The following is a 27725-nucleotide window of genomic DNA, read 5'->3' as shown; positions in this document are numbered from 1 at the left end:
CAGCCTGCTGTATTTGTGGTGTGCTGACAGCAGCCAGGTCCTATTAGAGTGCTCTGATCTGTCCTTCCTTACGAGAGACGTTCCCGAAAGGTAGGACTGCATTTCCTCCATCCTGCACAAAACCGCTCTCCCCTCCCTTCTGCTGTAACTTCCTAAGATGCTTACTGGGAAAGGATTGGTTTAAAAATTTGTTCTGAATGAAATCAAACTCGAGGCAGGCGAAACTGACCTTGCTTTTCTTGCAAGGGGAGGCTAGGAAGGTGAGACAGGCTGGATATCTTTGGAAAGCAGATAGGGCTTCTGAAGATCAATGGAAAGGAAAGGCGGCACAATTCTCTTGTCAGTGACCACCTCCCAGGCTGCTTCAGAGGCCCAGACAAAAGAGAAGGCAGCAGACTCGAGAGTGAAGGACTGTCATCCTGCAGTATCCCTGTAGAAATCATCTTTCAGATTGGGGGGGGGGGGTTACCTCTGTCCCTTTCGCACTCAATCTTTGCATCAAATGTTCCTTTGTGCATCAGGCTGGATACTTCCAACCTTCCCGTAGCTTTTAGACTTAGCTAAAACAGCCAGGGAAAGATGCTTTGTGGCCCACTGGCTTTTTGATGTAACTTCTCAAGTGTGCAAACCAAACTCTGTGCCCTTCCCTTTGTCTACCGCTGTTACAGGCTGTTGAATTGTGTTCCAGGAAAAAACACGCCCATCAGAACCCAATTAGAAAACACAACAAACAAATCCTTTATTTGCTGATGAACAAAAGAACTGACAAACAGCACAGGGTGTTCCCGGGGGCTTTCAGATTTCCAATGAACTAGGATGGCATGAGCTAGGAGCTCAGGTCTATACGCTGGACTCACTGGTCCATGCGGTGAGTGAGGGAGAGTGGGCTGATATACCCTCTTGTTCTTAAGGAATAAACTAAATGGTGGTGCCACTTTTTTGGATTTTTGGAAAACTTTTTGTGTGAGTATCAGATCAATCTGATAGGAATGACTTTTAATCTGTGATTCTCTGGAGCCATTATAGCCGTGCTTTGGATTTCACTAGATAAGGACCACAAATATCTTAAAGGATCTGTTGAAAAAGCTACCCCTTAATGACCATTTGGGAGTGGGAGTGGATGGAAATGTCTATCCAGTGGTGTAGCCTCCTTGCTGGGCCCCTTAGAGCATTCAGTCCCATGTTATATTTTGCTCTCCCTTAGGCCTTGAGAGTGCTGTGGTTTAGGGACAGTATCTCCTATATTGGGTTGGAAGTTGGTGCCCTAGTCTGTTGGAGCAGGGGTAGCCATCACTGAGCCTACATTATTATGGGATTTCTCACACTTCCGTTGGTTGTCAACCTATACCAGCAGGAGGGCGAGGGAGGAAGGGGGAGACTTGCTGGAGCCTAGCGTAGCTGAATGTCTCTCACATATGTACAGAACACGCAAGCACAGATTCCATTGAATGCGTCACAGCAGAACATGGCAGCGAACAACTATCGTGAGAAGGCGCAGACGGCTCTTCCCACCAGAGACCACCAGAGGTGTCTGCCTCATGTTATTGGCCTTGGAGCATTTAACAAAGAACAAAAACAGGGAATTGATGAACTGATCCGTGCAGTGCTGCTTCTCAAGCAATGTTTTTCCCCCCTCTCTAACTGCATAACATGCTCTCAGAGCTTTATTACCCCCACTGCTGCTCTTAAGCCAGGAGCTAAAGGGGAGGCCTCGGGCTAGCCAGAACTGACTAACCCCTGTCCTGGGGAGGTCAAACTCAACCGCTGTAGCCTTACGGAGCCTGCCCGTTGAGCTCTGGCCTGGAGAAGAGGCAGGGGCGCTTACTGTGGTTCTGCTGCCTTTCGCTCTGGGTCTGTAAACTCGATGGCGGGGTCAGCGCTAGGACCAGTTGAGAGGCAAGTGGGCTGGGCCTGGAGCTACTAGTTAAAAGGCAGCCAGCTGGAATACCAGGCAGGCACAAAAGTCTGCAGCGAGTGGGGCTGCTGTTCATAAGCCGTCTCCCTGAACGCGGGGGCCCGCCCTAACAGCGCCTGAGAAGCGTGGAGGCTGGGGGAAGGCACCATCTCAGCAGCCGCTGTTTCTGCGCATGAAGGCGTGGCCGCAGACGGGGTACTGCATCTCGACGAACACCAGCGAGCCCACGGTGACCGCGCAGGGGCCCTGCACCTTGAAGCCGCACTTCCGGTAGAAGGGGACGAGGAAGTCCTCGCACATGAGCACGGCCCGCCGCACGCAGGGCAGGCCGCGGAGGTACTGCAGGTAGCGCCACATCAGGATGGAGCCCTTGCCCTGCTGGCGGAAGGTGCGGTGCACGGCCAGCGCGTGGATGTGCACGGTGGTGCCACCGGGCCTGTGCAGAGTCAGCGCCTCCTGCCGGGGGAGGGGAGACAAGAAAGCGTGTCAGCTGGCGGTTCGCTCCTGGCCGCAGGGCCCTCTAATTCTGTATCCAGAGCATTCGTTTGACCAGGCTGCCGATGCAATGGGCCAGATCCTCGGCTGGTGTGAATGAGCAGGGGAGTAGGCAGATGCACACCAGCTGCGGCTCCCACCTGATCTATTGGAGGTGTTGTCCAAGTACAAAGTGCTTTGCAGACAGTACCCAAAGGCTCATGATACCCCTGCGCCCTGAATAGGTGAAGTCATCCCCATTTCAGAGGGGGAAACTGAGGCACAGAACAGTTAAGAGCTGATTGTTCAGAGGTGTTGAGCTCCTAGTCCCCACCTCCCCAATCTCCAAATGACTGTAATTGGAGCTGTGGATGCTGAGCCCTTCCTGAAAATCAGGTCCTACCTGACTTGCCCAGGGTGCCAGAGAGGCAGTGACGGAGCCAGGCACACACCCCAGGAGTCCAGCCTCCTAGTTTCCTGCTCTAACTGATTACAGGGCGCTCCTTCCCCTGCAAAGGCTTACAGGGCCCTTTTCGGTTTTAATTACTTATCATTGCAAAGAGTTTTTTTTAATATTAAACACGTGTTAATACCAAAGCAATAACTCAGTTTTTACTTATTTTTATCCTGTAGCAATTAATACTGCAAGAGATCTCTCTCCAGGAGTGAACTCACTCTAGGTTGCTTGTAGAAATGGATTAGTTTGTAAAGTGCTTTGCAGAAGAGAGAAGCTGAATCAGCAGGAAGTATATTTGTCCCTAAGAGAACAGCCCTGTTTGTATTGCAGTTAATCATTTGATGGAAGTAACAGTGTGTTGAGTTTTGGGCTTTCAATAGAAGCCACACTGTGAACGTGAATGACAGGTGCCGATGGGGAATTTTTTACCTCTCCGTTTCTAATCCGTAAGGTGGCACTTAACCAAAGCCCTGTTGCCCCAAGAGTTGTGGATGTCTCTGAAATGGAAAAGCCCTTTTGGCAGATAGGGCTGAACTGTGGCTGCAAAGCTGGAGGGGACTAAAGAATGGAGCCTCCCCTGCCCCTTTGAAATAAATATAAAATGGGTGTCTTACAAACTGAACTAATTAGGTGCCTGGAGCAGCCCCCGCTCTCCTTCCCTGCACTTGGGGGCTCAGCTCAGCACCCAGGTCACATGCTCCCTTGGAGTAATCTCCAATAGCTACAGTGATGCCTATGCACGTTGGACTCCACCCTCTTGTCTCAAAGGTCTGTCGTTCTCTCCATCCCGAGCATGGAAAGGAAACAGAGACAAGATGCAGTAACAGGAGCTGGTTCTTACCTGGCTGAGTTTTTCCTGGTCCCAAAGGGACCCTATAATGAAAGCCACCAGCCGGCCTTCTTCAAACCAGCCAAGTGACAGCTCAGGGCACAGGTTCAGAAAGTGGCGGATCTCATCCAGGTGAAGGGGGCAGTCGCCCGAAACAGAAATAAATGCTAGAGAAAAATAAAAACAAGGCAATGTCAAGAGGGAACAGCCTCTCGGAGCTACACTGCACCCTAGGCTGGGAGAACCTCAGGCTAATTGATGATGGGCTGGGAATTGGAGCTTAACAAACATGAGGGGTTTGAACCAGGTACTCGCAGACTCTGGGGAAGTTTGAATCCAGATCTGAACTTTGTGGCTCAAGTCAATCTCTCCTTCCAGGAGGAGAAGCCAGAAAGGACGGGGATTCCCCTTCTCACCCATACATGTTCTGTAAGTTACTGCCTTTTAGGAGTTGGGCACTTCGCACATGAGGAAGCGAAGCCCTCGGCTCTCCCGAGCAGGAGAGCTGTTCTAGGAACCTGTGCCTGCTCTGTTCTCTGATCAGGATATCTCTGATCCTGGCCACTGCTTTAAGGCTCACTTGTTCGCTGTGCTCGCCCTGTGGGTTTTCTGGGTCATTCTTACAGCATTTAGCGCTCCATTTAAAACCAGTCACAGATATTTATATAGTTTCAAAGTTCCTGCTAACTGATTTGGAAAACACTGGTCTTGAAATTTTATGATTCTCTCTCCAGCTTGGGAAATGATCAATAAAAGGGAAAGCTGGTTAGCAGTAAAAGTAGTTTGGGTGGGATCTATAAAGGGACTTAGATGTTGCAACACTGAACCTCCCAGCACCTAACTTTTAGGCGCCTCGAAAAATCACAGGCACACCCAGCAATCCACACAGTCGAGTTAGGCACCGAGATTCCCGAGATAATGAACAGGGAGAGACAGGCTCCCTAGACTGGGATCCAAAAAGCCAGCATGCTCCGAGCGGAGCTGCCTAAGGTAGTCAACGGGTGATTCTGATGAGAGGAGTGTGCGCTAAGCCCCTCTCCTCTCGGACACAGGTGCTCTGCAGCCCCGAGGTAGGTGCCTATCTCTGCTGGCGATCCCTGAACAGCAACAGGGCACCTGCCTTGCCCCATACCAAACAGCTGGAGGTCTCCCACCTCTCGGAGCGCTCTAACCGCTGCGCTACAGAATCATTCTCTCTCTCTCTCTCTCTCTGGCCCAAGACTGAGAGAATGATTCTGCCGTCCAGTTATACAGTGGGCAGCACCATCATCTCCTCCAGCTGGATTTTGAATGGGATCAGATCTGGGAGGCAACCTCTGAGCATGCCTGCCGGATTGGGCACTGAATGCCTGTCTTCCCCTGGTTCATGAATTGCTCTGGGGCTTAGGTGGGACATGCCTGGAGGAAGGCAGCAGTGCACATGCTTAGAGGCAGAGACACAGGTGCCTAGGGAACTTTTGCTCTGAAAACATAGGCCCTGAGTGAATTTAGGGAATTTTGTGCCTCACAGTGGAGCCAAAACTGGGATTTAGGTGCCTAAGTCTTAAGTTTAGGCACCTCAGTATCTGGATCTGAGCCTTTGTGTTTAGGGTTTGAGAACATGGGAAGTATATATTGCCTTCCGGTAAGAACTGTGGTAGTTGTCTCCCTCTGCTCTGGGCTCCTCCCAGCTTTGATTTCCAGTCTGGTTTTCCATTGCCCTGTATCTCGTGCGGTCATTTACACCTGGGCACAAGAGATCAGAATGGAAGTATTTATATCCATTTTGCTCTCCCTTTGCGCAGGTGTAAATGACATGATGGAGAATCTGATCTTGTTGTCACTAGTGGAAATCCCTCCCTTTTTTACAGCAGGTGGCAAGTTCTCATTGGTGGAACATTACAGGCTTATGCTAGGATGTCTCTTGCCATTGGCCATTGCTGACTGTTGCACGGAAATTACTCCCCTTTCTCTAGCAAGTTTGCTGGCATTTCCTTCAAAATTTATCACAAGAGGGAACATAGGGCCAGACTCAGCCCAGATCCGAGTGGTGATGCGGCTCATGGTTTGCAGGTCTTGCAGACCCAGAGAAATCTCATGAGAAGAACTAGGCTAGCTACAAATGCTCTTGGCTCCAATGAGCACTTGATCTGTAACTCTCAGGTTTGAAGACTGAAAAATTGATTCTGACTAATCTGTTTGAATCCCAGCTGGCTTCAGTGTTCAGTGTCTGAAGCACACAGCAAGGAGGGAACACCCCACCTGGAGGAAAAGGGTTATTTGTTCCCAGTGGAATCTGGCCAGGATAAGAGGGCCAAGTGCTTTCTAATGTACCCCAAGGTGTACGCTGCATTCCTGGCTGCAGGGAGCCTCTCTGGAGAGTAGTGCTGGTATGTGAATAAATGTGACTTCAGCATGGCTCTGTGGAGTCTAGGCATTTTGCTATTGACTCCAATGGGACCAGGAACAGGCCCTTAAATGGGTTCCACCCTATAACACCAGACTTCCAGCACACTTAAAGCTGCCTCCACCTCTGATTCTCCCTATTCTTGTAGGAAGAGTGGGGAGTGCTGCCTGGCTTTATCGGGGGAAGGTGAGTTTTCAAATACCCTCACAAAACAGATTGACTGGGGCTTGTAACAGATCTGACCCTGAAGACGCTGGGTGAGAGGTAAATGGGTCACTCATTCTCTCTTTCCATTTGTCTCTCCATTGCTACTTGGTTAGCTCTGTAAAGCACTTTGGGCCCCAGCTTCCAAGACAGATGCCATAACGACTCTCAGCTGTTCCTACCTGGGGTGCTCAGCCCTGGTCCCCTGCAGAAAGAGGGACATTTCCACTTGCACGCCAGCGCTGGGTGCATTTCTAAATTAAGGGCTGGGGCAGTACTGTGGTTTCTTTGATCGAGCAGGACTGAGGCAGATGGCTAGTGGGGAAGGAGGGCTCTTACCTTCTCTCTCAATCTCAAACACGCTGATTGCATCCTCGGGAGTGAGGCACCGGAACTCACTGGCGGGAAGCGTGTGGCGGCGTTGGCGTCCAGGCGAGCTCCGCAGAGGCCTCAGGTGAATGGGCTTCAGGAAAGGCAAGGCGCTGATCACGGACATCCTCCTCCTTTATTGCTGGCGTCCTCCGTAAACTTCTCCTCCGTTTGGCCACCGGTGTCGTCAGCGAGTGGCTATTTCAGTAAATCTTCTCCAGCGGGATCAGCCAACCGGCCAAAAATACCTGCCAAGCACATACTGGATTAGGCAACCTCTCTCCCTTGCTATATATGCATGCCGTGCCCTGCATGAGCCTGCACAACCACCCAGCCTCTCAGTGCAAACGCGCTCGGGTTCTCAGAGGTAATCGCCGCCCCAATGCAAATCGCCGCCCCAATGTGGCTCTGGCATGGGACAGGTCACACAAACCAACCCCACCTGCCAGGCAGCTGAAGCGGAGGAACAAAAGCCAGCCACCTGGAGGCTGAGGCTCTGAGCACTAATGACAGAGCGGAGGGACGAGAAATGGCTTTTAGAGCCTGGGGCCCAGCCAGCAGGGTTAAGTGGTAAGACGGGCAGGGTTAATGTGTTGACATGAGTGGAGGGGGCGGGGGGGAGGGAAGGTGGCTCTAAGGTCACCAAAAAGCTGGATCTGGTGACTCAACAAAGCGCTTTTAGGGCCTGATCCTGTCCGGCGCTGAGTCTCTCCTGCTGGGTGTTGAGCACCCGCAACTCACTCTGGTTTGCGTTGGAGTTCAACACCTCGCAGGAGACCCTGAGCAGCTTGCAGGATCGGGCCCTTAATGCTGTCAAGCCAATCTTCTGCTTTCTGGGAAGCTCTTATGGTAATCGTGTAATTAACGAGCTGGGCGGGGGGGAGGCTCAGAGCCCAGTGCTTTTTCCCCTTTTGAGAAGAGGAGGAAGTTGGGGTTAAGGCGTGGGGGAGTGGCCTGCAGAGCAAATGAACTGTGGAGGCACTTTGGGAGAGAACTTGAGGGTTTGGAGAGGGTGTCGCTGAAAGAAGGAACCTCCTTCAGCCCATCAGAAAAGCCCCTTAGCAGGACAGAGCTCCTGCAAGCAGCTTTCTCAGCCTCAGCAGCTACTGGCAGAAAAATTGCCTAGCTGGAGTGTCCATGCCTGGATAAGAGCCACCCCCAAGCAACTGCCTGTTCTGGAAGTGTAGGGCTGGCATTGCCTTCTTTCCTCTCGGGCGCATGCATTCTGATCTCTGCCCTCTCCTGGGCAGGGCTGCTGAGTGCCCTTTTGTGGGGCAGGTTTGCCCACCTGCTTCCAGACTGCCCCCAGCCGCCTGTGTGCTCCAGTCTGGGTTAGTTAAGGTGGAGGAAATGCATTTCCTATGGTACAAATAAGCAGCAGATGGAGTGAGTATAAAGGCATGGGCAGAGAATACACTGGGAAGGGAACATTATGCACTGGTACAGGCTGTCTTCTGATTCCCCCAGCCTAGAGGTGACTGTGCAATGTGTCCAGCATCTGGCCTGTCCAGTGTCTGTGTTCACAGGCTCCCTGGGTAGATTCGTCAGGAGGATGCGGAGTCCACAAGTGACTCCATTAGCGAGGGCAGTTAGGGTGCTGGCATTAGGTCTGTGGCTCTCAGTTGCCAGAGAGAAATGGCTGATAGGAAGCATCAGCTGTTGCTCAGACTCTGGGAGAAATGCTGGAATTTATCTGCAGATGCTGTTTAGCACTGGCTGTAATGATGCAGCAGCGGCTACAGGGCCTGCCACTGGGATGCACTGCAGGTTAGCAACAAAAGAAAAATCTCCAGCCAATGGTTCCTGTGGCTTCCTGGACTCTCTCTCTCCAAGCTCCTCAGAGGTTGCTGAGCTTTACAAATCTGTTTATCTATCTACACAGATTTCTTTCTCTAGAGATTGCTGAGGTTCTCTAGTGTATACACAGTAGACAATCTGGGCCAAATTCAGGGATGAGCCTAAGCTGTTGTGATGTACATCTATTTCTAGCCCCTTCAGCAGATAAATTACACCATCGTAGACTCTGCTATGCTTTCTCTGGCTGTCTCTATGCTCGGAAAAAACAGTGGTTTACAACCAGAGAGCTAACACACACTAGCTAAGATGTTGCAACACCCTAATGTAGGGAGGACAAGTTGTAGTATTTTGATGTAACTGGTTGAGGTGAACCTTAGACACATCTTTACTCCTCATCTTTGTTTCCCTGGCTGAGAGTCTAATTTAGATGCCAAGGGGTGGAAAGAGAGGAGTGCAGCAGGAAATACATCTCACTGGAAGGCATACGTGGAGGTAGGGGAGGCCATCTAGATATCCTAGATATCGGGCTTGGACTGGTAAATTCCTAGGATGGCTTTACAAGGCAGCTTCAGTGAGAGCAAATGCTACGTGTGAGAGTGAGCTATGCAAGGAATAGCAGAGCAGTGAGTGCCCAGCTGGTGGGATATTAGAAAAGCACAGCACCCCTGGCCGTAGCACCCCAGGTGATGGTGTGGCAGAAACTGCCAGCAGTGTGCTGCTCCACTCAGAGAGGAGAGATTTTGAAAATATGTTTAAGTGATTTCTGTTTCCTTCCGGAGATAAGGCCCTAAACTCAGTCCCTCCAAACTCTGAGGAAGTTGGGAGCTGGCTGCAGAGACAGATCTGAACTTTGCCACTGGCCCCCAACCCTTTTTATGGGCTTGTAGTGTCTCTCCTAGAGGAGACAGGCTTGACTATGGTGGATACAAAGGGAATTATTTGTTGAGGCTGCTGAACTCAGACCTTGTGATTATCTCTAGCTCCCAAGTGACTAAACACAGCCAATTCTGCCTGACTTATCAGGCAGGGTCTACTCTATATGGCCCAACCAAATCCCTAGCTTGGAGTAGCCCCAAACTTGGGGGGTGGGGGGAGGAGAGAGAGAGATCAAACCAAACCAGTAAACTTATTTGTCAGATGGTACACTAGACACAAGTGTGCAGAAAGTTTGCGCAAATATCTGATAAATCACTTCTCCCGCAGGCAGAGATCATAGGTAACATTTCCTGAGAGCTGACCCTGTGTAATGCACTTTTATGCATTCTGAATCATTTGCCAGCTGAATATTATACAGGATTGCTACAACCCCAGTGATAAATATGAGACCAGGACACGAACTATTATTGTTCAACAGGTGCTGGCCTCCCCTTTCAGTTATAAGCTGGCAACAAGCTAATAGGATTTGCAGAAATAACAAAACAAACAAAAGCGCTGCCAGCAGCCACAGTGCATCAGAACTAGGACTGCATGGTATTATTAGCCCAGCGCTGCTATTTTCTCTAGTTATGGTGAATTGCTATATTTGCTATGCGGGGCTTGAGGGGTCTGTGGTGGTTTTATGCAATCCCTCCACAAATGTGCCAGCGTCTGAGCTCTGGAAGCAAACTATGACGACGTGACATTCGTGCGTGTGCAGTGAGCGTGCTTTGCAGAGCGAAAGGGGAACTGGAGGAAAGAGATTAGGACATTAACTCTTAGATCCTGGAGGTCTTTTTAGACATGATAGGAGATTGCTGGGTGGAAGCCTGCAGTGATACCCCTACCACTCTGACTGCTGTGGACAAAGGGTGAAATCCAGGCTCTACAGAAATCAATGGCAAAACTCCCATTGACTTCAATAGGGCCAGAATTCCACCCTCTGAATTTAACGTAAGAGAACTGCAAAAATGTTCATGTGCCACTGTCCTTTTTCTAATAGTCAGAACAATTTAACCCTTGACTCAGGCAATGTCTCTTCTCCAAGCACCTCAGATCTTTTAACTGTGCTCGTTTAAGCCAGGTGCCATCAGGTTTTATTTTAAAAATTCTTTAAAAAATCATTTTATTCCAATATTCACCTGATTCACATTTTATTTATTATTGTCCTGATCAGCTATATCGGTGAGTTATTTTCTGTGAATAACTGCAGCTAGTTATTTAATGCCTCTGTTGTGCATGTCTTTAGGAGTTATTTCTATTCATTAAGATCTGAGTGTAATAAGGACTGTGAGCCTCTTTGTGCTAATTTAATTCACTCCAAAGATAATTTTACAAATGGATATTTCATGTTCCTTTGATGGATGGATCATAGACTAAGGGTGAAATATAGCAATGGCCAAACTACTAGGAGAGTAGTAATGTCTATGGTTTTAATAGTAGTTGTAAGATTTACTACTGAATCTTATGGAGTCAATCGTACTGCTGATTGGATTAACCATTTATGGTGATTAATGGTCCACTCAGATATACCCCAGAGGATGCAATAAGAGTTCCTTTAGACTGAAATATACACACCAATGGCTTCATCCTGTGAGGTGCTGAGCTCCTGTAGCAGGTTCTCAGCGCAACCCCAGATCAAGCCCTAGAAAAATATTTAAGTAAATATATAAGGCTAGATTCTCATCCCCTTACTCACAGTGAGTAACACCTTATTCCGTGAGCAGTCCCGTTGACATCAATGGGATTTTTTGAAGAACAGGGAACTATTTAACGTGAGTAAGGGTTTCAAAATATGGCCCAACAAATCAATAATATTGTATTGGGCCAATTTTGCAGCAGTCATAGGGACTATGGATGTGGGAATTCACTCCCTGATAATCTCTCTCAATATCTGTGTCATGCTAAATTTGTCAATTATTGGTTTGCTCATGCAAGGAACCACTCCATCAGAAATCTTTCCAGCTGTTCTTTGCCCAATACAGTAGAACCTCAGAGTTACGAACCCTTAGGGAATGAATGTTGTTCGTAACTCTGAAATGTTCGTAACGCGAAAAAAAGTTCAGGTTGTTCTTTCAAAAGTTTACAACTGAACATTGACTTAATACAGCTTTGAAACTTTACTATGCAGGAGAAAAGTGTTGATTTTTAACCATCTTAATTTAAATGGAACAAGAACAGAAGCAGTTTTCTTACTTTGTCAAATCTTTTTTTAACTTTCCCTTTATTTTTTAGTAGTTTGTTTAACACAGTACTGTGTTTGTGGTTTTTAGGGGGTTATTTTGGTCTCTGCGGCTGCCTGATTGTGTACTTCCGGTTCCAAACAAGGTGTGTAGCTGACCAGTCAGTTGGTAACTCTGGTGTACATAACTCTGAGGTTCTACTGTACCATATAAAGACAGTATCACTAATGTTAGGATGTCTGAGCTGGAGATCTTTATACACAAGGGGTAGGATTTTTCAAAACCACCTAAGGGATTTGGACACTGAATTTTCAATAGAAATTAATGGGAATTCGGCATCTAAATCTGCCAGGCAGCTTTGGAAAGCCCACCCAAGATCACTACCGGGGACCATTTAGGGCAAAAGTCAGTGATACTGAGGGAAGGCTGCCCTTTTTTTGTTTTCCTTTTCATTCTCTGGTTTGAAATGACATTTTTTGTTTTGAAATGTAAGTTAATTAGTATAAATGGCTTTTGATAATTTCAAAATGTTTTGACCATTTTTAATTTAAAAAGTGAACATTTCCATTTTTTTTTAAGGACTTCCAGTTTGCTAACATTTTCACGAGTTTGATTTCTTTCTTAAAATTCAGGCTGGGAAAATTTGTCAATCTCAAATTTTCATGGGATGGGGACACCATTTTCCACCCAGTTCTATCATTATCCCATTTCAACCTCTGGGAAACTGAGGCACGCAGCAGTGAAGTGACTTGCCCAAGAACGAACATGTAAATGTCATATCTCTCCCTTACATTCATGTGCTGAAGGAATTTCAATGTTCATATAGTTCATGGAGATGCATGTGCTCATGTGTAAATAGACCAGTATGCTCATAATACACATTGACAGGCAACTCAAACCAAGGTTTTCTTTATTGTGCACATCTATTTGGATTGGGATTTGAATGCTCGGACCTTTTGGAAACCTTGAGGGTTTGTTTGCATCACAAACCACAATTTTAGGTCTGAAAATTCTTCTTGCAGTAAAGCCCTGTCTATTCCCAGATCTAAAATGTGGGGTTTTCACTGCAGAGACTCATCACTCTCTGATTTTAAAAGAATGTGGGGGGGGAAGAGGGCGGGGGGAGGAGGAATATGGTGGGATCCACATTCTAATCAATGCCTATGCAAGCAAATTTTAATTTAGCAAAGCTCCATGCTCTAGAAGGCAATGCATCAAGTGCAATTATGTGGAGAGTAGAATGGCCTCTTTAAAGGCTGCTTTCCACTCTAGAAAATCAGTACCACACATATTACAGTAGAAATGCAGACAATTACCTGTATGCGTGTGTGGAATAAGATTTCTTGTAAGCACTCCAAAAGTTGTTCCTCTGGATGGCGTGGTCTGGTCTTGCAGTCTTCCTGCCAGAGGAGGAAACAGACAGCAGTGAATTTTGACTTGCCTACTGCTTTTATTCTGCTGTGACTTACGAAGCTTTTGCTTATATATTTGTTATTTATAGAACACGTGATGAAATTGTAAGTAGTTTATAAACCCTGATGAGTCACAGAGAAAGGTGAGAGGCTTTAAGTTGACATGCCAGCAAAAGCATCCTCTGAGGCTTTTCTTTCCTGGTGTGATTGTCTGCAGGGGGATAAAGCATTTTAGCTGATTGCTAGATACTCAGTGCTGCTTGCATGTCTCAGGTACCCAGGTAGATAGAGCCAATGACTAGATCCATAGCTAGAAAATATGAAATAATACATCAATATGTAATACAATTAAGGTCTGATCTAGATTCATTTAAAGTCACTTTACATTTATTTAAACAGGCTTTGCACCCTGAAGTTAGCTCAATTCAGCCATGGTGAAAGCGGATGTAACTTTATTGCTTTTTGTGCAGCTGCACCCACTTGCATCACCAACTGGGGCTGCATTTAACCCAGTGTGTTTAAGAAAAGTAGTGTTCTCTGCAGAGCTTTTAGCCATCGGTCCATCACTGTGTTTTGGCTGTAGGCAAATAGAAGTGGAAAAGCTTATCAATCCCCAGCAAAGCAAGAAATAGACTAGTGTGACTTACAAAATGAAACACAGGGAGTCCGAGATTACTCACTTAGGTGAAAAGATAACACTATTGAAGCCATGGCAGTCATGCTGGCGTAAAACCAGCATGAGAGAGATCAGGAAAGTAGAACCGTGAACATGTTATCAGGCTTGGATTGTGAAAAGAGAAGCATCAGGAATTTACTAGCACTTAGGGGCAGGAGGGTTGTTTTCAGACTAAAACTACTTATTAGTCTGCAAGATGCTTTACAAAACACAGACACAAACGGCCAGATGTGGCTCTCAACACTGGTGTCAACCTGGAGTAACTCGAATGATGTCAATAGAGTTACAATGATGTAAAATTTGTGGAATCAGCCTTAAGGTTTCTGCCCTAAGGAGCTTACAATTTAAGGAGCAAGGCTGCGGTGAGATTTATTGCATGGGTAAAGCCATCAGGATTTTGCCCTCCTAGAAGCAATACAAGATATAGAAAATATTCCAGACACAAGGTAGTATAAAGGAAGGTACCAGCAAGGAGATCAGCAACAACTTATGGGCCAGATCCTGATTGGAATTAGTTGATGTAAAAGTGAAGTGACTCCATTAAAGTCAATAGTGTAACACTAATGTAAAACAGGAGTAACAGAGAGCAGAACCTGGCTCCATATGTGCCTAAAGAAAAGCTGGAGGAGGTCAGGATGTGTTTAACTTCCAAGTCTCAATCAAAGTGACCCCCAGCATAAACCGTTTTTCTCCTTTTAGTATTTTTGATAGAATCCAAACAGAAATACAACCCAACCACTAGAAAACAAAACTTTCAGCAAATAGCACTAAAAATAACCAACCTACCCCCATTACAACCAAACAGAACAGGGCATGTTGGAATGTGGTTAAAGCTATCCTGCTTTCCATGGTATGGAGACAGTTTGTATTTTACCACAGTATTTTGAACCAGTCCCTTTCTCCCTGTCGCTGTCTAGCAGCTGTGGAGGGGTCAAAAACTCTATTAGAATTGGAGCACTGGAAATGTACAGAGATTTACATATTTAGCAGCTCCACAGCATCTTCAAAGGGCCCAGAGCTGTCATTTTTTGCATCTGTCTGCAACCATCCTTTGTCCATTGGTCTAGCCACTTAGCCAGCTGGCAGTTTTGTTTATAATTTGGGGTTGCGGGGGAGAAAGAGAGAATTACGTCACTTTCATTTTCATCACTTTGGAATTAACTGACCTATAAATTCAGCCTCCAGTCTCCAAGGGGTCTCATCTGCCATAATGATCTATGCAACTTTCTTCCCTTTTCTGTTGTAATGCATTATGATTATGACACCCATGAGGATTTAAGCAGCTTTTAAGATTTGCAGTGTAACAGTAGCTTGCCGTAACAGGGCAGATCTGCCAGCAAGAGGGGTTCTGATGATGTAATATTTCTACCTTGCATTTCATTGGCCAGCGTGTTATTACTTTATAACCTGCGCAGATATAGAGAGTCTAGTTGGAATGAAGCAACTATCCAGCTTTCCTGCTTGTGTAATTGAATTTAGCACCTAATAAAGCTGTGGGCTAAATTCTCTGCTGGTGTAAACTGATGCAGTAGCATTGCTGTCAATGATGTGCCAGTTTATGCCAGTGGAGAATTTGCTCTGATTGTTTTTCTAACTCTCCTCCAGACTTTTAATGACCATTTCTCCAAAACACAGCATAGGGCTGTATCACTTGATTGCTTGTGGCACCTTAGAGACTAACATTTATTTGAGCATAAGCTTTCGTGAGCTACAGCTCACTTCATCGGGTGCATCCGATGAAGTGAGCTGTAGCTCACGAAAGCTTATGCTCAAATAAATGTTAGTCTCTAAAGTGCCACGCGTTCTCCTTTTCACAGCTGCTACTCTGAAACTTGATCGCTTGTTACGGCAGTAAATTCACAGCAGCACACCATGTTTGGCGTGCATTCAATGCATTTAAAGATTTCCTAGGATTGCTGCTTAGTAGTTGAAGAGGCTGCCCTGTGCCTGTAAGCTTTTTTTCTTGGGAGCACAACTGAAGCAGTCAAACAAAGTATTTGATGCAGGAAAGTCAAAATTTCATTGGTCCGTATCTTTACAGTCCAATTTGCTTAGTTGGATTCCACTTTCCAGAAGTTGCTTTCCTGCAGGCAAAAAGGGGGAGGTATGCACCCTATAAATCATTGTGCAGGGCACAGCTGAAGATCAGCCTAGGGAAGAGTCCAAATAGGGTTGTTGGTCCCTGTCTCCATTATTCTGGCTCAGCCTATGGGAGGGGGTGGGGGGGGCTCAGTTCTGGGTCTTACAACTAAACTTTCAAGATGTTTTTAAGTATTTCTTCTGGCTTGGAAATCCCTCCCTACCTCTTCCCTCTCTTTCAGTGGCCTGATTCACCATCTAATGCTCCAGGGTGAATTCCTAAGGAAGCCAACCCTAGTGGGGCAAGGGCAACTCAGTGACTGGGCTTTGCACCATTGTGCAGGAGACTCCTAGGTCTGAGTGGTAGTCCGTTGCTCTCTGCACAGGCAGAGACTGAGCTCTGTCCTGACCTAGGGCCAGTGAAAGGGTGGTATCGATGAACTAGAGAGAAGCCTATCCTGTCATCATTAACTGATCCAATAATGGTCATGATTCAGGGACAAGGGTCCAAAAATCAGGGGACAGTTTTGTCCATTTCTGCCTAAACTAAGCAAGGGAAGCAGCTTCACCACAAACCAATATCCAGTCCAGGTATCCTTCTTTGCAGGGCCCCAGTGAACTGGACTGAAAGCCTCTATTCTCTTCTCCCCAGACACTGACCGATTAGCCTCATTAGCTTTTCTCTCCCAGGCCAGAGTAGTTGAACTAGGTCATAGTGAACTCAAGGTCCAATCAAGGCTGTAGAGGAGCCCCTGGAGAGAAAGTAAAGAAGCGTTTCTAGCAGAGCTGGGCCATAAACAAAAACTCTGAATCTGAGCCCCCAAAACTTCAGGACAGTTTGGTTTTAAGTTGGAACTTTGGGACACGGACTTGGCTCTAATTATTACTGGGTCATCCTGCATCTTATACAAGCACAGCAGGTCACCTGCAGACAGTGCCTGGGCCCAGTGTCAATGCACTTACTACTCTGAGTGAGCTGGATGCTATAAGGAGGCAGATGAACTGGTACAGAGCACCACCTACTGGGGAAGCTAAATTCACCAGCAGGATTAAAACAAGTGAATATCCACAGTGACCCTATTTCCAGGGGTTTGTTTTATAAACTTTTCATCAGGCGTGCACGCACGTGCACACAAAAGTGTGTGTTTAAATCTATCCCTGGCCATGCATGAAGTAATACCCAACTGGGGAGACTTGGCTTTTACCGGTTTCAGAGTAGCAGCTGTGTTAGTCTGTATCTGCAAAAAGAACAGGAGTACTTGTGGCACCTTAGAGACTAACAAATTTATTAGAGCATAAGCTTTCGTGAGCTACAGCTCACTTCATCGGATGCATAGAATGGAACGTATAGTAAGAAGAGAGAGATATAGATATACAGAGAAGGTGGAAGTTGCCATACAAACTGTAGGAGGCTAATTTTACAGTGAATGTAGTCAGTGACTCAGGCTGGTAGGAGGTATCTGGCTGCAGGGGTGTCAGTCTGAGTCTTTGAAACAAGCAAAGCATGAGCAGTGAAGTAAACGCAGCCTAACCCTACATCCCTCAACCAAGGCTCTCCGGGCCTTCAACCCTGACCCCCCAGGGTCGCTCTAACAGTAAGAGGAGAAATCTGTTCCATTGTCCACTCCGTCTTGGAGCATTCTGCTGAGCCTGCCAACCTTGGTACTAATGGTTTTCATACATAACATAGTGTGTAGTTCTGTCCTCAGCTACAGATCTGAACCAGAGTCATAAGCGCCTGCTAAGCCAGTGCTTGTGAGTTGTGATGACTGTGAGCCCATCAGTGCAGGAGGCGTGGAGATGTTTATAATTTGCTTATATAGGCCAAAATCCTCCCCTCTCTTCCACTTTCACATCAGCTTTGCAGCAGGAGTTGGACAGAAAACACCACCAGGCAGTGCAGCATGAGCATGCCACAGAGTACAGGTCCATGCAGGTTCCTGGTGCCATGGTCCTTGGGGATGGAGCCTGGGCTCTAGGTAGCAGTAGAGTCTCCAGTTCATCCTCCTCCTACGGAGACTTCTCCAGCCATTAGGATGGAGTAGGGCTGCCGAGCAACTCTGTCCCCATTCTGCAACCTGGCATGGGACCCTTCTCATGTCCAGAATGTCACCATGGTGAGCCCAGCTACTCAGGCTGGTGCTGGGAAGACAATTTGGGCCATGGCCATGCATAGTGCTTTACAGGCATGGACCACAACAAAGTCCTTGCACCAAAGAGCTTCACGTTTGTATGTGGGCCTGTCTCTACTTCTATGAAGTCAATGAAAGTTGAACCACTTACTTCAATAGGAGCAAAATCAGACCCTAAACTACACCTGTGACCATCCATCCTTTAAAATGTGTCAAATACAGTGAACGGGTCCTGGCTGGGATGCTCTCTCAGAGGTGGCAATTTGAAGTTAAATGCCTGTCATCCTTACTGTAAGTGTGGATCCCTGTCCTCTGACATTTTCTTAAAATGCAGGCAATGGAACATCCAGGCAGGCAGATAATGTGACCTGTTATCTCTGATCGCTATTTATCCTACCACATTTTCCTGTATTGCTATAGGTGGCCATTGTAAATAGTTACAATGAGCTGCCAGTTTACACTGAATGGTCACAAGATGGCACAAGAGTGTTTCTTATGGTACAGATGATATCAATATAAGTTGCTCAGCAAGAGAAATAAGGAACAAAATCATTGCAAACATAAATTGGCTTTTCATTGCCTACTAATTATGCTCTTCATATAAGGCTACCCTGCCTTCAGAGTCCATTGTAAACTTCTTCTGTGAAATGCATACCTTGCTGTAACACAGAGACAGAGGGGGAGAGAGAGAGACTGGTTCCCATGAACAGCCTTATAGAGGGACGCCTGGGCTTTTTGTACACAGCCATTAATTTGACCTGCGGAACCAACACACGCAGTAATACTGTACTAAGTCTGGGTCAGATTCTCTGCTGGTGCAAACTGGAGCAGATCCACTGAAGTCAGTTTACACCAGCAATATGCCAATTTACACCAACAGGAATCTGATCCACTCTTCCTAAGGGTAAATAAACCTCGCATTTACTTAACTCTGTGTAACTATCTGCATTTCTAATGCACTCGTCAGCGTAGTATCCAGGCTCCAGAAATATGAAGCCTGTCTTGATTTTACATGTCACCTTCGTGCAGAGGCCAAGGATGGTGATAGCTTATATTCAAGGATCCAACAGCACTTTACAAACATTAGTCAACCACACCTTGATACCACCCCCATTGCATTAGGTAAGTATTTAATAGACGTGGGCGTGTTGAGCCACAACGAGGTTCTGGCCACATTTTCTAAAATGGCTACTGATTTCAAGGTGTCTCCATGTTTTAATGCCTACCTTTACATGCTTCGTTTTCAGAAATGTTGAGTGATCACAACTCCAGCTGAGGTACGTGGGCGCTGCAGGTCCTCAGCTGTTCTGAAAATTGGGCCTGAAGGAAATGTCTTAATGTGGGCACCTACAAAAGTGACACGCCTAAAATCAGTGGCCATTTTTTTACCACATTGGTCTGATTTACCCAAGATTCTCTAGTAAATCATTGGCCGAGATAGGAATTGAGCCCAGGAGTCCTAATGCCTGATCTATTAGGGGAACATCCTTCTTGCACTGTTCTAGGACCAAGGAGGCCATTCAGCTGCATGGCATCTTTGAAGCAGCTCAAACATTGGACTATAGAATCACAAAGCAAAGGAGAGCTGCTCTTTACTGCCATGAGAAGTTCAATTCCAAATAAGAGCACCTCAGAGGCACACTTAAAAGTACAGTGCAGAAATCTGCATAGCCCTCAACTGCTATGTACATAAGTAAATTGTCCTGATTTGGTCCCTTTAAAATGCACATCTTGCTACTCGGGTTAGTTGCATAATTTGACTACTTGACTCAAATGGCTATTTGCAAGCTGAAGTCTGAAATCTGCTCTCCAGAATGTAATCACTCAGCATAAGGGCAGAATCCAAACAGACACAAGATTTATGTCTATTCATTATTTTTTGTGTAATACAACCCTCAGTCTGTGCAGTAAAGGGAAGCTGGGAAGTGTCACTGGGGTGGATAAAACGTCGCAACATGAAAACCTTCGCTGCAATGGCAAGACTAATGTAAGCACAAGCTGGAGTGCAAACCCCTAACTAGGGGAGCAAGCGAGCATTTTTCACTCGTTAAAGGGCCTCATCCTGCTTCCTTTGACATCAAAGGCAAAGCCCCTGCTAATTTCAAAGGGAGCAGGATTGTCCCATAATTGTTCCATCTATGTGCCCATTAAGGGATGGCAAGAGATCATGCTCAGTAGATGACCGCACTGTATATACAAGCCAGCAATACACTCCACTCCAATCCCTTTCCCACCCCATCACAATGGAGTGATCTAGATGGGGCACTGTCAGCTCAAAGTGAGAGGCTTGGGAAATGTTAAAATGCTACATTCCTTCACGTTAGGGGACAGAAATTAGGCTCGAGTTTGGGGCCAGCAGAACTGTACATGGCACAGGACCTGAGGGGAGGTGACTTTCCACCTTTGCAGCGCCCTGATTTTGAGACAGCTGGGGATCGTTTTGTCCCCAAGCATAAACTAGAGCAGACCAAAAGTAGGGGTTATTATTGTGACTGTTATTATCTATTTGTTATTATCTGTTATTGGAGCACTTAAAAGACAAAGCCAGTCCCTCCCTCAGAAGGCTTACCTTACAGCCTGCAGCCCATGTCCCCAGGGGCCACGCTGGCCCAGAGGGTGGAAGCGCCTGTTTTGCGGGCCTGCCCAAATATTCTAAAGCCACACTGGCAAGTGGAAACCTGTGCACCTTCCACAGTTAGGCCATTAAAATCCTTTATAGGACCTACTTAGTAGCGATCCCAATGAGCTCAGACATTGAATCCAAATATTGAACTCATTTACACACAATAATAAGACTTCTAAGAGCCATGAAACAACATAATGCTTCCCTATTGACTGGGGAGCTTCTGACCACCTATTAATGGCACATGAAAGCTCCAGAGGGCCCTGGACTCACACAGAGCTATTCTATTCTATTCTATTCTATGCTATGCAGGGTCTTACTGTAGTATGTACAGTATTAAGCAATGTTACTAACATCTCCCACATATTTTTTCTCAACCTCTCTTCAGGGAGAGAAGTGTGTACAGTGGAGAGTTTTGGTTTGGAATTTATTGACTTACTATATGTTGCTATATGTTTATGTTAGAGAAGTCAAGGTCAAAGAAACTGGCCTGGCACTAGGAGCAGAAGATGGTGAGGTTTGGGATGGCCCTTAGTCCCTGAGGGGAGTTAATTCCACAGACTTCGGCCGGCCAATGAGAATGCTCTGTCTCCTGCACAGATGAGTTGAAACTAGGTGTAGGGAGTGCCATTGTGCCAGAGAAGCAACCACAGTCTTCATCCCAGAGCTGTCGGCAAACTTTTAGGTACCCTGAACCCAGCCCACTGAGCACCTGGAAGTTAAGAGCCTGATCTAATCTCCTTTACAGTCACTGGAAAGACTCCCATTAGGCAGTGGAATTGTGGCTAAGAGGGAGGAGACCTAGTTCTCATCCCAGCTCTGCTACCGCTATCTAATCTCTCTATACCTCTCACCTTTTATCTACCTTGTCTAATTAGATAGTAAGCTCTGGCGGGAGGGGCTGTCTCTCACTATGGGTTTGTACAGCACCTAGTACATTGGGGCCTGGATCGCAGCTGTAGCCTCTAAATTCCCATGTAATACAAATAATAGATAATAATTACATTGGTGGGCTTTGCCTTGTTTCTGCAGGATCTGAGCAACCTCCCAGGCCATACGCCACTAGGAGGCTGCGTGGTGGAGAGGTCAGCTATAGCTGGGGCTAATGTACAGAACATGGCTTTCTGGGAGAACCCCAAGAGCTGGGCTGGGGGTGGGAAGGGTGGCTCTAAGGGCAAATTTAACATACACTCGCAGAAAAAAATAAAACCTGTAGCTGCTTCTCACACCCACTCCTCAAAACAGAGCTCCCAACACCCGCCCTGCTCACAAACACCAGCCCTTGTCAATCCCCTTTCTCCCCCAAACCCAGATAAACTTCACAGTGCTGCTGAGGGTCAACAGATGTGGGATACTGCAGCTCAATGTACAGAGTAATTCCAAAGGTGAGGGCTCCTCCTGGGGAACACCCTGCTGGGAGCTCCCGCAGTTAACTTGTGTCTGATCCGGCTTGCCCACCTCCATTAGCGTATCAGTGGCAGTAATGCTCATGGAGAGAGGCAGGCTCTCAAGCAGGAAAGTCCCAAGCTGTTTAGTGCTTGATAGCTCAAACGTAACCCGTAAAGCTGCTCCCAGAGAGACCCAGAGTCAGTCACGCACGTCCTAGAGTACTGCTGTCAGGAGCTCACAGTGATTTGGAGCAGAGTAGCTATAGTCCAGCAGGCCAAGCCCAAGAGTTGGGTGCACCAGAGGCACAACACAACAGCCAGCCACAGATCACAAGAAAGCCTGCTTAGTGGAGCAGATGGGGCACTGACTCTACAACGGTATGCAGAGGGGGGTGGTGAGAAGAGGAAAAGGATTGTAGAACCAAGTTTCAGAGTAACAGCCGTGTTAGTCTGTATTTGCAAAAAGAAAAGGAGTACTTGTGGCACCTTAGAGACTAACCGATCTATGTGAGCATAAGCTTTCATGAGCTACAGCTCACTTCATCGAATGCATAAAGTGGAAAGTACAGAAGATGTTTTTATACACACAAACCATGAAAAAATGGGTGGTTATCGCTACAAAAGGTTTTCTCTCCCCCCACCCCACTCTCCTGCTGGTAATAGCTTATGTAAAGTGATCACTCTCCTTACAATGTGTATGATAATGAAGGTGGGCCATTTCCAGCACAAATCCAGGTTTTCTCCCCCCCCCCAACGTCCCCCCCCCAAAACCCACTCTTCTGTTGGTAATAGCTTATCTAAAGTGATCACTCTCTTTACAATGTGTATAATAATCAAGGTGGGCCATTTCCAGCACAAATCCAGGTTTCCCCCCCGCCCCCCAACACACACACAAACCCACTCCACAAACCCACTCTCCTGTTGTCTTATCTAAAGTGATGACTCTCCTTACAATGTGTATGATAATCAAGGTGGGCCATTTACAGCACAAATCCACAGTTTAACAAGAACGTCTGGGGAAGGAAAAAACAAGGGGAAATAGGTTACCTTGCATAATGACTTAGCCACTCCCAGTCTCTATTCAAGCCTAAGTTAATTGTATCCAATTTGCAAATGAATTCCAATTCAGCAGTCTCTCGCTGGAGTCTGGATTTGAAGTTTTTCTGTTGTAATATCACAACTTTCATGTCTGTAATTGCGTGACCAGAGAGATTGAAGTGTTCTCTGACTGGTTTATGAATGTTATAATTCTTGACGTCTGATTTGTGTCCATTTATTCTTTTACGTAGAGACTGTCCAGTTTGACCAATGTACATGGCAGAGGAGCATTGCTGGCACATGATGGCATATATCACATTGGTAGATGTGCAGGTGAACGAGCCTCTGATAGTGTGGCTGATGTTATTAGGCCCTGTGATGGTGTCCCCTGAATAGATATGTGGGCACACTTGGCAATGGGCTTTGTTGCAAGGATAGGTTCCTGGGTTAGTGGTTCTGTTGTGTGGTATGTGGTTGCTGGTGAGTATTCGCTTCAGGTTGGGGGGCTGTCTGTAGGCAAGGACTGGCCTGTCTCCCAAGATTTGTGAGAGTGTTGGATCATCCTTCAGGATAGGTTGTAGATCCTTGATAATGCGTTGGAGGGGTTTTAGTTGGGGGCTGAAGATTGTAGAGCCCTGACTGATCCCACCTCCCCTGCTGTCGGTGGGCTGGGAATCAGCAGAGGTAGGGAAGCTGCACATCAGGAGGTTAGGCTGATAGTGGAGAAGGATGAATAGGGTGGGTGCCCAGAGAAGCTCTTTGCATAGTGGTGGGCCAGCAGCAAGAAGCGGCTAGTCTCATAGGTAGGAGAGCACAGTATGCTGGTACACCGCAGGACTCACCAGGAAAGGGCTAGAAAGGTGAGCGGGGCGGAGGACATAGATACACCTACCTGCCCATGTCTCACATTCCCATCCTATTTCCTTTCTGGTTTTGTGTTGCCAGTCTTTTTTATTTCCTTTTCCATTCAGTGCCATATATATACAGATGGAGCATCAACATCTGAGTCTGTACAGCCTTACAATGGGGCTGCAAGGTGATGCCACAGATACCCAGGGACCAAAGCGGCAGGATAAAAAGACCCAGAGCTGCTCCCTTGACAACTTAGCTGAGGCCCTTTTCCTGCTTGAAACAAAATCTTAAGAACACTGAATTAGGGAAAGCAAAAAAATGCCTCTGAAGCCAAAAGGTATAAGTGCTTCTTCCCTGAGGAGCTGCGGGGCAATGAGAGGAGGAAATGGGCACTTTGAAGTAGATCCTAAAGCTAGAGTCACTCAGTTTCACTGGAATGCATTTAAACTTTGTGTGCTGGGTACCTTGGCCTCTGGGAACGAGATGATGATCAGCCTGGTTTTGAGGCCTTGCTCATGGGGTTGGTGACTAAGAGGCCTGGGTTCTAGTCCTGCCTCTGCCACTGACGTGCTGTGTCACCTTAGACAAGTCGCCTCAGGCCTTTGCTTCCCTTCCTGCCCTTTGCCTGTCTTTCAGAGGGTGAACTCTTTCAGGCCAGGCACAGTCTCTCACCCCGCGTACACACAGCATCTAGCACAAGGGGGCTTCAGTCTTGGTCGGGGCCTCTAGAGATAATTATTAATAATTAATCCCCGGGAAGGCGGAGGAGAGGCTTAATTAGCTGTTTGGACAGCACCTTGAAACTCTCCGGAACAGCAGCACCATCCTCTATCTTCCCTCCTCTCCTCTTCTTCCCACTCTCTCCCTTCACTCCTCCCGGCTCCTACCCTTTTCCTTTCCCGCTCCATCCCCTTTCCTCTATCCCCCGGCTCCCGTCCCTTTTCTCCTCGCCCCTTATTTCTTCTCCTCCTTCCCCTCCCCGCCCCCTCTCGCCGCATCCGGCTCCCCGGCGGGGGGCGGGGCCGAGCTGCCGGACTCCGCCCCCCGGGCAGTGACTGCGCCTCGGCCCGGGCCTCCTCCTCCTCCTCCTCCTCCCTCCCTCCCTGCGCCGCTGCCGGCGGCCGCTCGCTCGCCCGCCCTGCCCGCGCCGCTGCCCGAGCGCCATGGCGGACCAGCCCGCAGAGCCGGCCCCGGCGCCCCCCGCCCCGGCCGGCGGCTCGCAGCGCCTGCTCTTCTCTCACGACCTGGTGTCGGGCCGCTACCGGGGCTCGGTGCGCTTCGGCCTGGTGCGCCTCATCCACGGCGAGGACTCCGACTCGGAGGAGGACGAGGGCGGCCGCGGCGCCGGGGCCGGCAGCTCGGGGGGCTCGGAGTGCGGGGGCCCCGGGGCCGGCGGGGCCGAGGAGAGCCGGGCCAGCCCGCTGCGTCGCGGCTACGTGCGGGTCCAGTGGTACCCGGAGGGCATCAAGCAGCACGTCAAGGAGACCAAGGTGAGCGGCTCCTCTGCGGCTCCCCTGCATGGGCGAGGGGCTGCGGCGTCCCCCCACCCGGGCTGACCCTCTCCCCCCCCCCGCGTGGAAACGGTGCAGCCCGGGGCCTGGCCCGGCAGGCTGCACCCCGCGCGTGGGAGCGCTGCCACCCTGCCCGCCGCGGCCCGCTCGGGGATCCCCGCTTCCCGGACCTCTGCGCCGGCTTCCCGGGGCTGTCGGTGGCAGGGAGATTTCCTCGCCACCATCATCGGCCCTACCCTGGGCGGCTCCGTGGAGCTCCGCGGTCATGTGCGCCCCCCGGCCCCACAGGCGTCCGCTCATGCAGGGGCGCTGGAACAGTGTGTACGGTCGGGGTGCTGAGAGCCATGGAACCAAATGGTAACCCCTCTGTATGTGATGGAAACCACTTCAAGCCAGCAGGTGCGGCAGCACCCCTAGTTCCAGCTCCTGTGTGCTCCTGGCATTTGCCAATACAGTCTTTGCATAGCATACCCTGCACAGGGACACCAGTGGTAACAACAAAGGGATTGTGACTTCCTAGGGGCAGGGGCCTTATCCACCAATTGTCACGCTCGCCTGTGGGGTTATGCAGATGGTAAGATACCAAGGGCACAGCTGTCTCTTAATGGGAAAACGTATCCTGCAATTATTCCTAATATCAAGAGGCACTTTGGGATGGGATTGTTATTATTCCTTATTACTGTAATCTGTTCTCTCTTGTTGGAAGTTTCATTGGCCCCTCACGTATGCTAATTTTGTTGGGGTTGAAATATATTTCCCTTCTTTCAGGAGGCTTTAAAGGTAGTAATTAAATCTCCTTGCCTCTCTAACCTGGAGAGGATACGGCTCTTACCTGCATAGAGGAGATCAAAATATAGCTTACTCATTTGGATTTTGGTTTAATTTTAAAATAATCCTAAAAAGTCCAGAAAACTGGTAAAGGCCATTGTCTGTGAAGGTGAATTAAACAGTGCCCTGTAATAGATTCTGTGTTCTTTGGGGAGAAGTGGGTGCACTAGGTATTTTTTTAAAAACCTCAACATAGGGGAGTTAACTGCTAAGTACAATAGCTTTGGACAGTGAAAGATTTCAATGTGACATAGTGGTGTACAGACATGAAGTGAATTAATAGATTTGCACTTTTTCTCTGATTTCAGAGTAACAGCCGTGTTAGTCTGTATTCGCAGAAAGAAAAGGAGTACTTGGGGCACCTTAGAGACTAACCAATTTATTTGAGCATGCTCAAATAAATTGGTTAGTCTCTAAGGTGCCCCAAGTACTCCTTTTCTTTTTTTTCTGAATGATTATTCCTATCAGTCATGCACATGTTAATTTGTGACCTTGCATTATAGTTCAAAGGCTGCAAGGTGTGAGTGTTTGAGGTCTGGTTTAGAGTACTCCCACTTCCCAAAGTTAGTCTACTGCTGGGTTTTACGCACAGTGACTGATAATACATGGGAGACAAAAGAGAGAGAGGGCACTCTAACATAATACAAAGGGGCCTGGGATGAATGGGTGTCTCACAGAACAGAAGGCCTGTGCAAAACAGAGAGAGGCTGTGTGCTATTTTATGGTGGTAAGTGAAGATATGAGTCTCTTAGCACAATCTTTTACCCGCCTCCTCAAAAGTCATGCAACAGAAGTCTGTTGAAGAAAGCAGTGCATTTGTAATTCAGTAGATATCACAATACTAATAAGTAGAACCAAATGTAGATTGTATTGTCACTAGGCATGTTGAATCTTGTTTAAAATATATGAAAAATGAATAAGATATATTCACAATATCTCTTTTTAAAAAAAAATCCAAACCCCTCATTTTGGATTTGTGGTCCTTAAGTGATAATGATTGCTTTTCAAACAAAATCTTCAGCCAAAATTTTTAAATTTGGTTCCTAAAGTTAACCTTTCAAATTCATTCGGAAGCTCCTAAAGCAGGGCTCTTGGAGTGTGTAAATATGGATTTAGGAGTCTAACATTAAGCTCTCAGATTTCAACATGTTATATTTTCAACAGATTTCATATTATAGATTTCATATTATATCACATTGCAATATGGAAAACACAGAAGTCCTGAATGTAACAGAATTCAAAGGAGACCACTTAAATGAGTAGCTCCTTTCCTTTCCCTTTTATAGTCATATAACTTCAGTTAGGGTGCAAGAGGCAGAAGTGCCTAAATTGTCCTATTGACTTTCCATTTGAAAATCTGCCCCAATGACACAATTGATGGGAATGTCAAGTACAAGATGGACTGAAATTTAATTTTAGTTAAAAACAGTATCTTACAAAAACCTGAGGCCAATAGAAGTATAGCCATGAAATAATTTTTTTTGCTACAAACAGTTTTTTAAATAATCTTCCCAGTATTTCTTCTGACTTAACCATTGCACTGTTAATAGGTGAGAACCGAAATGTTAAACTGACACATCAACTCTTTTTCGTTGTCTAAGATAAGAGAGATGCAAAATGTAAACGTCACATAATTGTGGTTGGGAGGAGAACATTA

General features: G+C 47.2%; 2 protein-coding genes across 3 annotated transcripts in view; one reads left to right on the top strand and one right to left on the bottom strand.

The window, feature by feature from the left end:
- Positions 1-710: 710 nt before the first annotated feature.
- Positions 711-13032, bottom strand: AANAT (aralkylamine N-acetyltransferase). 2 transcript variants are annotated; one of them, XM_007072534.4, is made up of 4 exons: positions 12846-13032; positions 6605-6882; positions 3688-3842; positions 711-2371 (listed from the first exon to the last, which is right to left on the bottom strand). In XM_007072534.4, exons 2-4 carry the CDS (start codon positions 6759-6761, stop codon positions 2066-2068), a joined length of 618 nt encoding a protein of 205 aa, XP_007072596.1. In that variant the 5' UTR covers positions 6762-6882; positions 12846-13032; the 3' UTR covers positions 711-2065. The 2 variants fall into 2 exon arrangements, with proteins under 2 accessions (XP_007072596.1, XP_043383724.1); XM_043527789.1 differs by lacking the exon at positions 12846-13032 and adding an exon at positions 7077-7165.
- An 11810-nt stretch (positions 13033-24842) lies between these two features.
- UBE2O (ubiquitin conjugating enzyme E2 O) overlaps positions 24843-27725 on the top strand; it is a 92252-nt gene continuing 89369 nt past the window's right edge. The window contains exon 1 of the mRNA XM_037913375.2: positions 24843-25219. Within this exon, the coding sequence (XP_037769303.1) occupies positions 24893-25219 (327 nt within the window). The 5' untranslated portion in view covers positions 24843-24892. The remainder of the gene's footprint in view (positions 25220-27725) is intronic.

This window comes from Chelonia mydas, chromosome 14, assembly GCF_015237465.2.
Source record: "Chelonia mydas isolate rCheMyd1 chromosome 14, rCheMyd1.pri.v2, whole genome shotgun sequence".
In the NCBI taxonomy this organism is placed as follows: domain Eukaryota; kingdom Metazoa; phylum Chordata; order Testudines; family Cheloniidae; genus Chelonia; species Chelonia mydas.
The sequence above is the reverse complement of the archived record's forward strand: the minus strand, read 5'-3'. Positions and strand labels throughout refer to the sequence as shown.